A 12641-nucleotide genomic window follows, 5' to 3' on the forward strand; every position below is an offset into this window, starting at 1 on the left:
TCTGTAATGGCAATGTTTTAAATTACCTTGTTTAACTTAAACCCTGTCTCAGCACGTTTTACACAAGAGATCGTGCAGTTACTGCAGGTACTTGTGTCTCCTCGCCAGAGCACCAGATTAACTCGCCAGCATCCTAGACATCTCCGCAAACCCGGCCTTCCCGTTCGGTCCTGGACTAGGGTCCCCCTGCTCTCTTCAGAGAAAAAGTATAGAATGCAATGCTTTTGAAGAGTATTCTTGAATACTACGGTCATCRAGAATAGAGTATTTACTGCTAAATGAAATTCTCCTGTGTCACCCTGTTACACTGGACAGGATGCAGTTGCACATAATGGCTCGCATCAGGTGCTAGAGTTATAGCCTGTGTCTGCTCACAATTCTGATTTTCTAATTTTTAATGCCTGAAAAGCAGAATGTTTTTTTTTTAATATAAAAATGTRCATGCCAGGCAATCGCTTTGATTGCCTCTGTTACTATTATCTATTCCTGATTATGTCTGGTGACCCAGGAAGGAAGGTGCATACATCCCAGCTACTCCAGCCACTGAGTCGTCTGGTCCCTCTGCAGATAAATCACTAAACGCTTCAGGAAGCAGCGACTGCTGGGGGACATGGGGACACTCAGAGGACTCAGGCAAGATGCACAGACTTTGACTCCTAGACTAGTGACATGAGCCATGTCTCAGCTGCAAGTAACTTTTGCCTGAGAGCACTGCTTGCTTAAAATAGGTAACAAAGATCACACAGGAATACGATCCTTCTGCCTTGGTAAGCAGTTYTGTGCCCGAGCCCTGCTCACAGACGCAGCCGTAGCGCTGCTTACAGCGATGTGTACAACTGCTCATTGCATACTGTCGTACAGGTCACTGTCATTCTGTATTTTCTCCCACTCCTCATATTTCCATTTTTCATACCTAGAAGCTGTTTTCCTAATATCTTTCTTTTCAAGGTACATTGCCAAGAAAATGCAAGAAAGAACTGYTGGCAGTAAAACTACGAAACAGACCAAGCAAACAGGAGCTGGAAGACAGGAATATTTTCCCAAGGAGGACAGATGAGGAAAGACAGGAAATCCGGCAGCAAATTGAAATGAAACTCTCAAAGTAAGTCTCTGTAAGAGCAGGTAGGAACCTGCCTTCACAATGAAGTGTCCTCTGTGTACTGTCAGATGAGACACAGTTTCCCACCCCCAAGCCCATTTCCTGCATGGAGTCATACACAGCCTAACAGATCGGATTTTCAGCTGTCGATCTGTCACATGAAAAAAATCTCAACTACTTCAATCAGAATTCCCTTGATTTCAATGGAAAACAAAACAAAAATCAAAGGAGGAGATAAAATTCTGCCAAAATTACCTACAGCTCCACTGAAGTAATTAAGACTGAGATCCTCTAAGCTGACCAGTGCCTTAACTTAATAATAATAACAACAATTTTTTTTTTTACTCATTAATCTGATTTTTCAACCTTATCAGCACTAGCTCAGTTTGAGGATGGAGGCACTTGTTGTAGCTGCGTAGCCTTACTTTAACAAGGGAAGGTGCTATATGCACTGGTGGCTGTGTTCCTATTTGAAGGAAGAAGTAACTGCAGCAGCACTGCCCTCACTTGGGTATAAGCCCAGCTCCAGGGATGGCAGGGATGGTCTGGTTTTGATCAGTAACCAGGGCAACAGTGAAGAGCTGTGAGAAATAGCATTACCATGGTGTATAGCCTAAAGCAAAGATTTAAGGTAACTGTGAGGCTCAGACTGCATGGTTTGTTTTTTTGATGCGTTTCCTTTAAGAGCTATGCTTGGATAATCTGCAAACGTGAATATTTTAGATGAGACAAAGTGGATTGTTAAATAATCTGTGCYGTGCCTGCCCACACTGGGACAGTGAACAGAATTGGGAAACAAGAACAGAAGTTCATTTTCCAGACATATGAGATATTTAGTATCTCAAGCCTCTTCTGAAAGAAACATTTATTGATATTTAGGTTAGCTCATTCAYGTGTGCATTTGATTAAAATTTACCTCAGGGAACAGGGAATGAGAGGCACACATACAGGTCAGAGCACAGATCCTAAAAGACCAGTGTTTACTGAAGAGAACACCACCACCATCACCACACTTGCCCTCAGCTAAGAAATGAGCTGCCGAATGGACACAGTCAACAGGATTTCAGGTACACTTCATGACACCTCTACAATGCTGGTGATGGAGATGGAGCAATCGCCTTCCTCCAGTCTCAGTGATTGCTGTTCTTCATCCCTTGTAGCATGGCAGAACTTTATGCCCACAGGAGAATGGTCCTTTGAGCCAGCGACTGCACAAGACAGAGTTGATGACAGTCCCTATCACAAAAAAAATATGTACCTCCCATATGGGCAGAAAATACCACATTATTGTTGATGTTAGGTTTCAAGAGTCACAGTGAGGGCAAGTCATAACAGAGGTACCACATGAATACTCATCATCTTTGGACGGAAAATATCATGAACCTGGACTTAGGATCTTTATCATCTTGATTTTGCAAGCCTTATATACTAATTTTCAGGGAAATATTTCAAGCTACACTTTGATTCTGTTAATTCTGGCCAGTCAATTAGTTTTGCATTATCTTTATAAGTTAGGAGCCTGATTTTATGGTTCTAAAATAACACAAAAAATAGTTTCCACTCTGTTGCATCCTTAAACCAAGTTGGTTTAAGATCTGGTCACAGATCATTCACTGAGTGAGAAGATTCTCTCTTACCCAGCCACACCTCTTTTTGCTGAAATAGCTGGGAGGCCACATCTCACTTCAGTGCAGTCTGACTTTTCTTTGTTTGAAAGGTCTGATGGAATTGCAGCCTGAAGCAGTGTAATTAGAGGTTTATCCCCTTCTCTTTGTTTACCATTTAACTTGCATAATAATGGGCATAGAAAATGATTTTAAAGAAGGCCTGCCTAAAGTCAAGTACAGTGACTCAAGAAGGAAAATGCTTTACTGATGAAGAAAAGAAGCGATCATTAGATGTTAGGAAATATATACCGTGTATAGATCAATGTAGTGAGGGTAACCTTCACACTGTCTGTTAAGGTCTTACGGAACAATCTGTGATGTTGGCTATTAGTCTCACTGGTAGTGTCTAGAAAATGGCTAAAAGCCATCTTTGTTGCAAGTGCTGGAAGACACACTTTCATTTAACTTCTCCATCCCAGAACGCAGCAGGTTCAGTGCATCTTGGGGAACAGACGGTGCAGAGATTGCTGGAATAGCTTCCAATCTGTTTTGCCATTCCAGGCTATCTCCCACACAACTTCCAGCACATATGTGCATTGGCAGAGCTCAGTTCAGCTCTTAACTCATCCACCAGAATAGAGCATGACCATGCAAACAAACTCAGGTGGCGGATGCATGCAGGAAAATATTTACACAATGAAAAGCAAGCATGTGTTAAAAAAAGTAAAAATGGGTACTGGTAAAGGCCAATGAGTCAAAGCCTACACATAGCTCCCCAGTTTGTGACTAGGACTGACTAGGTCTCACCCCCGAGTACCCAGACTGCCCCAGAATCCCAGCCTGGAAATACGACCAGACTAGTAACAGTGAAAATCTTGGATAAGATCTTGAAGTYTTTAAATTCATTCATTTTCCTGAAACTCGTACAGCTTAATCTCTCTGTAGGTGCAAAAACAACAAAGTTTATAAAGCAACTCACTGGTAAATGTTCAGCTGTGAAAGACTGCAAGGAAACTGGGATCCAGTGGAAAAGCCTATTCGCTCATTTTGCTTCTACCTGGGCATATCGGAGCACGTTGCTGTTACTGTTGCACTGTTGCACTTTGAAAGCAGCAATGAGAGTTGCCTGCGCAACTACAAACCTACGTGTACCATTAGATGATAGACCTGTCGCCTCACACAACAAGGGAAAAGTGTACAGGCAGATTAGTGAGTTGTTATTTGTTGGCTGTCTGTATAAAAATAGCAAGTAAATAGGCAGTTATTTTCAAGATCAATATTTTACAGAGTATTTGTAGGGATTTGAAAGTCTACAGCTGTCTAGCAAATCGCCTCAGTCCCACAGCTAACATAGCCTAGCTCTTGTAGTCTGGAGGGAGAGCTGTGCTGACGTACATAATGTGCAAAAGACACTGAATAACAGTGTCTAATAACTTACAAAAACAGGGAACAAAAGAACAACATTTTTTCAAAACTGCTGTATTTTTTTTAATAGTTCTGGCTGTCAGACATTTTATAGTTGTTTTGAATCTGGTGAGAAAGCCAACTCTGCTATCATGCTGATGAGCAGTTGTGAAACCAAAGCTAAAACCCCTCTTTCTTTGTCTTCACTTTCCTTCTCAGTTCTTCCCAAAAGAGAAGCAAAGAGTTGTGCTACATACTCTTAGCCAGATTCTACTTCTGCAGCAGTATATGTCCACTGGTGTCAGATTTATTAATGACTGACAGCAGCTTGAGTATAGAGTTAAGTGTTCATGTAACTGTACTGCTGCTTTTGAAAAATGTATTTCCCAGTCTCTGTGCTCCTAGCCAAATTAGCCTACCACTTGTTGCCGTGGAAACATGCACTTCTCCCTTCTCCTCCTCCAGCCAGGATGGCAGTATTCCGGTTTCCCCAGATTTCCTTTGCCAGTGGTGCTTTCGCTTGCTAATTTCTGCATCCCCAGTGCCCCAGGCTGTGGTGTGCACTTGCAATACTCCACTGTGCATTAGACAACTGAGATTTGGATCCTCAAGGCTGCTGGCAGGTCTCGTTCCCCATCATTGCGTGTGCGGAGTGCCGATAATAAGCCCTCGATGGAATGCAGCGAATTGAGAGCTCTGTGTCAAGAGGCAGAAAGGACATTTGCAAGTATGATTATTTGCAATAACTGCATTCTGCCTTACAGACTCACTTTATTCTAGAAGGGATTTAAACTGAAACCTGGAGGAGTAAAATAGCTGCTAGACCTGAGAGTGACGCAGGAAAAGGTTGTTTAGTTAGATTTAGATACCTGACTGTTTAGAAAGTTAATGTTTGAACTGCTTGGGTGGCTGGTACTTCTCATGTCTTGTTTAACCACAGTTAAAGACACTCCATTATTACTTAACATTTCAACTCAAACATGAATTCTTGGGAAAAAGATTATACTTGTAATTTTCACTTCATGTTTGGTTTCGCCTCCTGGGATATTTGCATAAGTAGACACGATGCATTAAGCAGCACTCAAGAGATTGTGGAGACAGGAATTCAGATCCAGAGAAGTGGGCATGAAAGGAGCCAGACAAGACAGGCAACTGAGTTCTGTGGACATAGGAAGGAAAACTCAAACACCTAAAACTGAGCTTTACCATACTGAAAACCTTGGCATGGGCAAGTGGGTCATGCTGAGGCAGTGCTTCTTGGCAGAGTAAGCTGAAGAGAGATATCTTTATACATTACATTACCACATCTGGAAGTGTGCAGTCATAGTGCTGCCCTGGGGTTCCTGGAAAGGCATCTGAGTTAACTTGCCCAGAAACGGCAGCTGTTGCTAAACACACACCCAGGCTACAGCCTGGTTTGTGCCTCCCATACCAGAGCGGGGAGTTTGCAGTGCCATAGCCCACCAAGAAATGCCAAGCAAATAGAGCTGCAGATTTGCAGCCTAAAAGCGTGAAGCATGACTGTTTGATGCTGAAGAATTGCAAAGAAAATTTACACCCATCAGCAAAACAAAAGCTTCTCCATGCAAGAAGCTTCTCACATGACCCATGCGACTTCCTCACAAACGTGTTCCCAGTACAGCTTTGCTGACTGGAAAGGCACTGGCTTTCAGATAGGGAAAAATCGCTAGGAAACTGGGCTGAATTCACAGGACTTCCGGGAATATTTTGTTTTATCAAAATAGGGCCAAACTGCTAGAAACCCTAATGCAGAAAAGATCAAGTAGATATTGAACAGGATCCAGTTCAGAGGCTGGTCTAAATTTACCTGGACATTATTGAGACCTTTTGATGAAGCTTAGACCATACTCAACCTCCCATTCCATGCAGCTGAACTAGAAATCAAGGATCTGCCCTCATTTCAGATCATAATTTCAGTCTCTGGGAATTGTCTGTCTGATACAGCCTTATTCCAGAGACAGAAAGGTAGGAGCAGGCACAAAAAAAGAAAGATCCACTGTCTCCACTAATTAGCTGTGTGCAATTTAGTGCACATCCTTCTTATTTGCCAGGAATCATCCAGGTAGCCTTGTCACTGTTGCTAAAAATAACAGCAGCGAACACAGCGTGGGCGTCTCTGAAAGCCTGAGCTGCTAGCACACGACAGGAGCTATATATAGAGCTACAATTTAATTCTGCAGGCGTAGGCGTAAGCCGAGGGAGTCTCCTGCTCCTGTCAGTCTGCGCTCGCCGGTACGAGATCCTGGCAGCAGGCTCTGGTTGAGGGGCTGCTGCTATAGATTTGCATGTGATGCTACTACTATATCGCAGGCCATTCCCTGGGGCTGCTATGTTTTCTTAACGGTTTGCACAACGCCCCAGTGCTTTCAAACCTGCTGCTGTCTGAGTGTTTTTTGTTTGTTTTTTGTGGGTTTTTTTGTGCTTTGTCCTTCTTTCATTATAGGCTCAGCTTGTCAAGCTGAAAGGGGGAGGAGGAGTAGGAGGGATGGGGAAAGGCTGGAGGAAGGGAGGCAGCGCAAGCAATGGCCAGGATTCTCTGGGCTGCCCTCAGGACTGAGATGCTTGAATCCCACAGGTGTTAATATTCCTTGGTGGTGGGTAGTGACACACCACTGCAAACCCCGTTATACACCCAGTCTGTGACAGATAGCACTGGCCTTGCAGTCAGGAAAGTGGCACTTCAGTGTCTGCTGGCTGAGTTACTCCGAGACAGTCTCCAAGGATAAAAATCACGAAGAAGGTTCAGTTTTGTTCATGGCTCTGCAAGTAATAAGCCAGTTTAGACTCCTGTTTACAGTGCTTTTCAGGTGCAAGGGAGCTGCAGCCCAGCTTAAATAAATCAGAAGAGGTTCAAGTACATGTGTACAGGACAAACCCTGACTAAGCTGCCCCTTTTCTTAAGGGCTGAAGAGCTCTGGAGAATGGTAGGCCTTGTTCCCTTTTATTTACTACTTTTGCAAAAATAAAATGAGCTTCATTAATGCAAATCCCTGGTAAGCAAACAGCAAACCTAAGCCCCTGCCAGAGTGTCACCCTAAGAGAACCTCCTGTTAGAGGCTCTCCAACCAGAGGGGGTTGCCTTGCAGCTATAACAAGGCACAACTTCCACACGATTAACCACCAAGCACCCTGTCACCTCTGGGCAAAAGCTACAATCTGCAGCTGAACCACAAGAGAAATTTGCTGTCTCAGACCAGCCTACAAGATGCTTGGCAAACATTTTTGAACACACCAATTTATTTGTAAAGGGTTGCAACCGTGAGAATGTAGTCCTCTGTGATAGTTTAACTGTGCCATAGTACTAAAGCCTGCCTTCAGTGCGAGTTTGCATCTTTAAGGATGCAATTACTATTAAAAACAACTATTGTTAAAAACACTGGGTATTTAATTGGTACAAACACAGTGAAGCGTCATTGCAGAGTGTAGTTAGTTCTGCTGGGGGACAAGAAAATTTCACCTGACAGCGGCAAGGGCAAGGAGAGATTCCTGGGGGAAGATGCAAGCTCAATGCAATGCTCTGCTCTACTTCCCTGGCTCCAGGACTGGGAATTCACAGTCAAGCGTTTCCCAAGGCACAGTGAAGGCAAGGGCAGCAGGTCAGTGCACAGCAGGGAAGGGAAGAGCAGAGCAGCAGGTGTAAACACAGACAGGAATATCCAGGTCCTTTTCTGGGACACAAAGTCAATTCCTTAAATGGGTCTTTCAGCATAAAGGGCACATGTGAAACCAGAAATAAAAGATTAGAATTCAGAAAGCTGTAATATATCATGAGAACCTAATTATATAAACAATCTTGCAAAAAGCTGCTAAAGCAAGTGTAGTGAGATAAGGAAAAACATTTTAGGGAAGGAAAACGTGCATTTCTTTTGCTCTGCCAATCTGCTTACAAGTAGCACCATGTGCTTAGGCTCAGATTCTTCTGCCTGAAGATCTGGGCTACAGGCCTGTAAAGTCCTAAAACAAACCAATCATAAAACAAAATGTAAATGTGCAGATAGCCAATAATCTGTAATGCTTCACTTTACACTGGATTATGACTCAGGTCCTCAAGCTAGTCTGAGTCTGCAGGACAAGTAATTAGAGAAAGAAATTGATTTAATTTAATTTGTGGAGGTTAATAGAGACCAAAGTAAGGTGCTCTGGTTATCATGGCTATTTGTGCTGTTTTATGAAACAGATCTCCGAGCAGAACAAGGTGCTGGAGCAGCTGTGAGTTACTGATACCCCAAGGGTCCAATGGGGATTCAGGCATTCGCAGTTTCGCAGTGGTAACCCTCACAACCAGGGGGATGGTCACTGTGTTGCTAAGATTACTTAGGGTTTGGCTTTTTTTTCTTTTCTTTTCTTTTTCTTTTTTTTTTTAAGAAACTGTTCATGAATTTCAGGAAAACATTTTGTGTACTTAATGCCAAACACTTTAATATAGTTCAAATGGGGGCAAGATATGGGATAAACAGTCTGCCTGCTAGATTACTGACTGCTGTAAGCAAGATCAGAGCCAGAAGGGGAGGTGGCTGCATATTTTTCAGTTTTAATGTACCTAATTTCAGACTCACCACTTTAAATATATATATTTTTTAAACTAACCAAGTTTATATGCAGACTGGATGTAAATGAATTTCATCAAAGCTGTTGCTATGAACTGATCACAAAATACCTAAGCAGTAAGAATTCATTTCTTCCACAAGATTTTTAATATGCCTTTTAGATTAGTGAACGGAAGGAAACAGAAGATGAAGCTTGCTTACTGTGCCAAGTCACATCTGCACACACCATAGCTGGAGGGTATACAGCTAATATCACAGCAGTGTATTGCCACAGATTTATTGGTCATTACTGTCAGATGAGAGTCATCTGCCCCTTTGCGTGAAGTACTCCGGCATGGTTTTGGACACTCTTGCAAAGACTGGCCAAACCCAATGGTTGACTGCACGTGACCCAAGGAAACTGTAGTTAACACAAAGCAGTTGCTGATYGTCCAAATATTGTTACACTTCCTACCCCTTCCTCCTCCCACTGCACAGAGCACAACTCTATTATAATCTGGCTCATTCAGACTCAAAGATGAGGCCTTAAATCCTCCTAGGAATCAGWAGCTTGGGTTTGCTGCTTTTCATATAGCAAAACTGTGTTAGTCCAGAACAGTTTCTACCTTTATGAAAGTACCTCAGGGAAGAAAGCTAGAGGATGAAAAATGCAGAAAATAAGTATTTAGAAAACAGGTTGAAGAGTAAAAACAGGTCAGAACAGAAGGTCTTTGCTTTTAATGAGATACTACTTAACAAATATTGTACAGCTATTAATTATTAAAAGTAGTTCTACCTTGATACCATTGCTTGTGCCCACCTGGCAAGCTGCAGCTATAAAATCAGTTCTTGTGGGGGGTTCCTGCCTGATGTGTAGCTCAGAAGCTGCTTAGAGCTACAAACATAGAGCACAGCAAACTTACTTCAGTGTCTGTTTTTCAGGATGAGCAAACCATCCAGGTGGCTAGCACTCTTCCCTTGACCTCTTCAGGCTCAGGAGAATGCCCCTTCCTAGCAAGCATCTTCACTCTCTTAGGTTTTCTTTAGCTATCCCATGCTACACATCAAAAGACCAAAAAGGACTCCCGGGTTTATCAATCCATGCCAACTATTTATCCAGAGAAATTAAGATGTGTTGAAAACTGATAGAAAAGCACTTGTGYCAAATAACTTTTGGTGTTTTCCCATCAACCATGTCATATTAGGAGGGCTCTGTAATGGCTTAGTCTAAAGAAAATCATTATAGAGTCCCAACTGCATGGACAAGTAGCCAGCACCATCTGAGGCTCTCTCTCTCATTCTGTGGAAAATAAACTTTCGCAGAAAACTGTATTGAGGCAAGTGGGAACTATAGCTGCTTGAAGAATCAGCATGTTGGTAAAATTAAATTCAGAGGAGGTTCCTCCAGTCTATTTAGTCCAACATTGTACAGAGACATGACAGTTTTGTTTTCATAAAACTGTACAAAATACTACTCTGCCAAGATAGAAACACCAAAATAAAAATKTAAATGCCTCACTGTTGAAAAAAACCCTAAAGATTAAGACTGCATGGCTYTCAGATAAGCAGCCACTGTCATTTACTTGAAATGATCATATTCATTAAGAAAATTAAATTATGAATGAATTAACATGATTTTGAAAAACTAATCAAGTATTAAAAATACAGAGCCCAGATTTTGGGACATTCCCTCCACATAGTGACTAGTGTGAGGCAAAGAGACAAGGGTGGGGTGAGACAGTGTCTGCAAAAGCCACATTAGGGACAAGCCACACTGCAGATGTACTATTATAATAATTATAGGGAGCGGTGAGAGTACTTCCAATTAGCACCCATTAAAGCAAAAATCTTCCCCAAGTAAAAGCTAAACAAACAACTAGTAATAGTGGAAGGAAAGTTGTATTTATAGGCACTGTACAGTTAACATTAAATCTTTTTGCAGCCTGTTTGTACAGGAAAAGATAATGAAAGAGTGATAGGTGTGTGGAGATGCAAGTCTCAAGTGTACAAACACAGGGCTAGCAGGACTTGCTAGGGGACTAGAGGCAAGCTGCTCCTCTCCAAAATATGCCATCACAGGACCAAGTTAATCCATCYTAATGGACGGTGCCAACTGTGGCATGTCTTTCCTCTCCTCCCTGCTTTGGAGCCCTTTTGCGCAGGCTGGTTCAGGCAGCAGAAGCCAGGGAAGCAGGAGCAGCTCCRATCCCTCCTCCCAGCAGCAGCTGCCCTGCAGCGCGGTGGGGGACCTGCTCCTCRCTCTGCCCCAGGGTGCTCGCGCGTGGCGGGTGCATGACAGAGCCTCGCACGCTCCTTCCTCACATGTGCAAAGACTCATTTCTCTTGCTGCTCAAATACGTGCAGGAAACCTCCTCCGACGTGACAGAGCCCAGGGCTCAAAGGCAGYGTTACCTGCCGATTCCCAGAGCATCGGACACGGGACAGAAAACATGCTAGAAGTGCCTGAAAAAGCAGTCTGTGATGGGAGATCTTTGGCACCCAGAGAAGGCTGATCCTAGCTTTGATAAAGAGTCACTGCCAGCTTACACTGCTCCGCTCAGCTCCCCCACGTCCCGGGGGTCACTCAGCAGACCGAAAGCTACTCTGTAAGGAGGCAGGGATTTGGTAAAATTGAAACCTTTTCCACGGACACAAAGATCTCACAGTCCAGCCTTGCACTTTGACAGTAAGAGCGAGTATATGTTGTACCACAATAAATCATAGAAGTAAAGTCAGAACTAGATGTTTATGTCAATACAGAATTTCTTGTGATATATAAATTCTTAAAGTTTTATTCAGCCGAGGAAGCTAAGTTTCAAAAGCTCAGCATTTCCTGTTCTAACTGAAATTTGCCAGCAACCTCCGTTTTGGATTTACATCATCATAACCAAACACAGGATCCCAAACTAAAATAAGGAGAGTCCCMAAAAAAGTTTAAGGAAGAGCACACAGAACATGGGGGAATGACATATTTAAATTCAGATCCTCTCTGCATTTTAGGATGTTAGCCTGTGTGTGACGCTCAGTATCATGCTTTTTAGCATCAAACTCGACATACAGCCCCACTTGAAAACAAAAAGAAAAAAAAATCAGTAAAATACTGCCTGCTATGGGAAGTGAATAAATCCTTGCAGTTGGTTTGCAAGTCTGTCTTTCCAAGCAAGCATTTTGACCCATTTCCTCTTCCATAAATAGAGATAAACCAGCTCTTTGGAGCAGTACGAGATCTGCCAGTGAAATAACTGTAAAGTTATTCCTGTTGTGGTGACCAAGGCAGTCTGACTCTTACAGAGTGCATGTGCCACATTTCTGAGTTTTCAATGGAATTTCTCATTAAGCTTTTYGTGCTGATGGCAGGAACAGTTTTGGAATAATAATAATAAAAAAAAGATAACCTCAAGAGAAGTATTTTTAAAAGCAAAAGATTAAAATAAATTGCAATGCAATAAAGAAGCAGGACGCGCATTCAAAGCATGCTGTGGGCAACAACTGCATAGGTCAGGTCAGCCTTGGTTAATAACAAGGGCAATGCGTAGGTCTAGCGCTGTGCAGAAAAACACCGGGCTAACAATAGCATGTGCAAGAGAAAATAGCACAGCAGATGGTGACATGCTATCTGGAGGCAGGGATATCCCATCCTGTTGGAGATGCTGCGTGGGTGAGTGACAGCAGAGAACTAGAAAGCATTCACGTTGCCAGGGAGAGCGTTCCCAGAGAGATTCCTGCAATTTAGTAGCAGGTGTGCAGTCATGCAGGGACGGCCTCTCCCAGAAGCGCTTGGAATTTTAAGAATCACTTTCATTTAGTTTATTTCTTCAGGGATTACTCAGAGCCAAGAGAGCCCTGCGTTTGCCTCGATTTACTGCAGCGATCAGGCGGGCTATCCCCCGGCGCGAAGGCTGCRCGCAGGCGGTTGCAGAGCACGAAGCTGCGCTCCCGCTGGGGCCTCGAGCCGCCTGGTTAGCGGGCTCGCACGGCTTGAGA

General features: G+C 43.1%; 1 protein-coding gene across 1 annotated transcript in view; it reads left to right on the forward strand.

The window, feature by feature from the left end:
- The window catches only part of PHACTR3 (phosphatase and actin regulator 3), a gene marked incomplete at its 5' end in the record, with an annotated part of 113479 nt that overhangs the window by 82773 nt on the left and 18065 nt on the right, over positions 1–12641 (forward strand). Inside the window, one exon of the mRNA XM_085314267.1 lies at positions 949–1102. Coding sequence (XP_085170393.1) covers positions 949–1102 — 154 coding nt within the window. The remainder of the gene's footprint in view (positions 1–948; positions 1103–12641) is intronic.

This window comes from Rhea americana, unplaced genomic scaffold (genome assembly GCF_003343005.1).
Source record: "Rhea americana isolate MKP2758 unplaced genomic scaffold, rheAme1 scaffold_4, whole genome shotgun sequence".
Lineage (NCBI taxonomy): Eukaryota > Metazoa > Chordata > Aves > Rheiformes > Rheidae > Rhea > Rhea americana.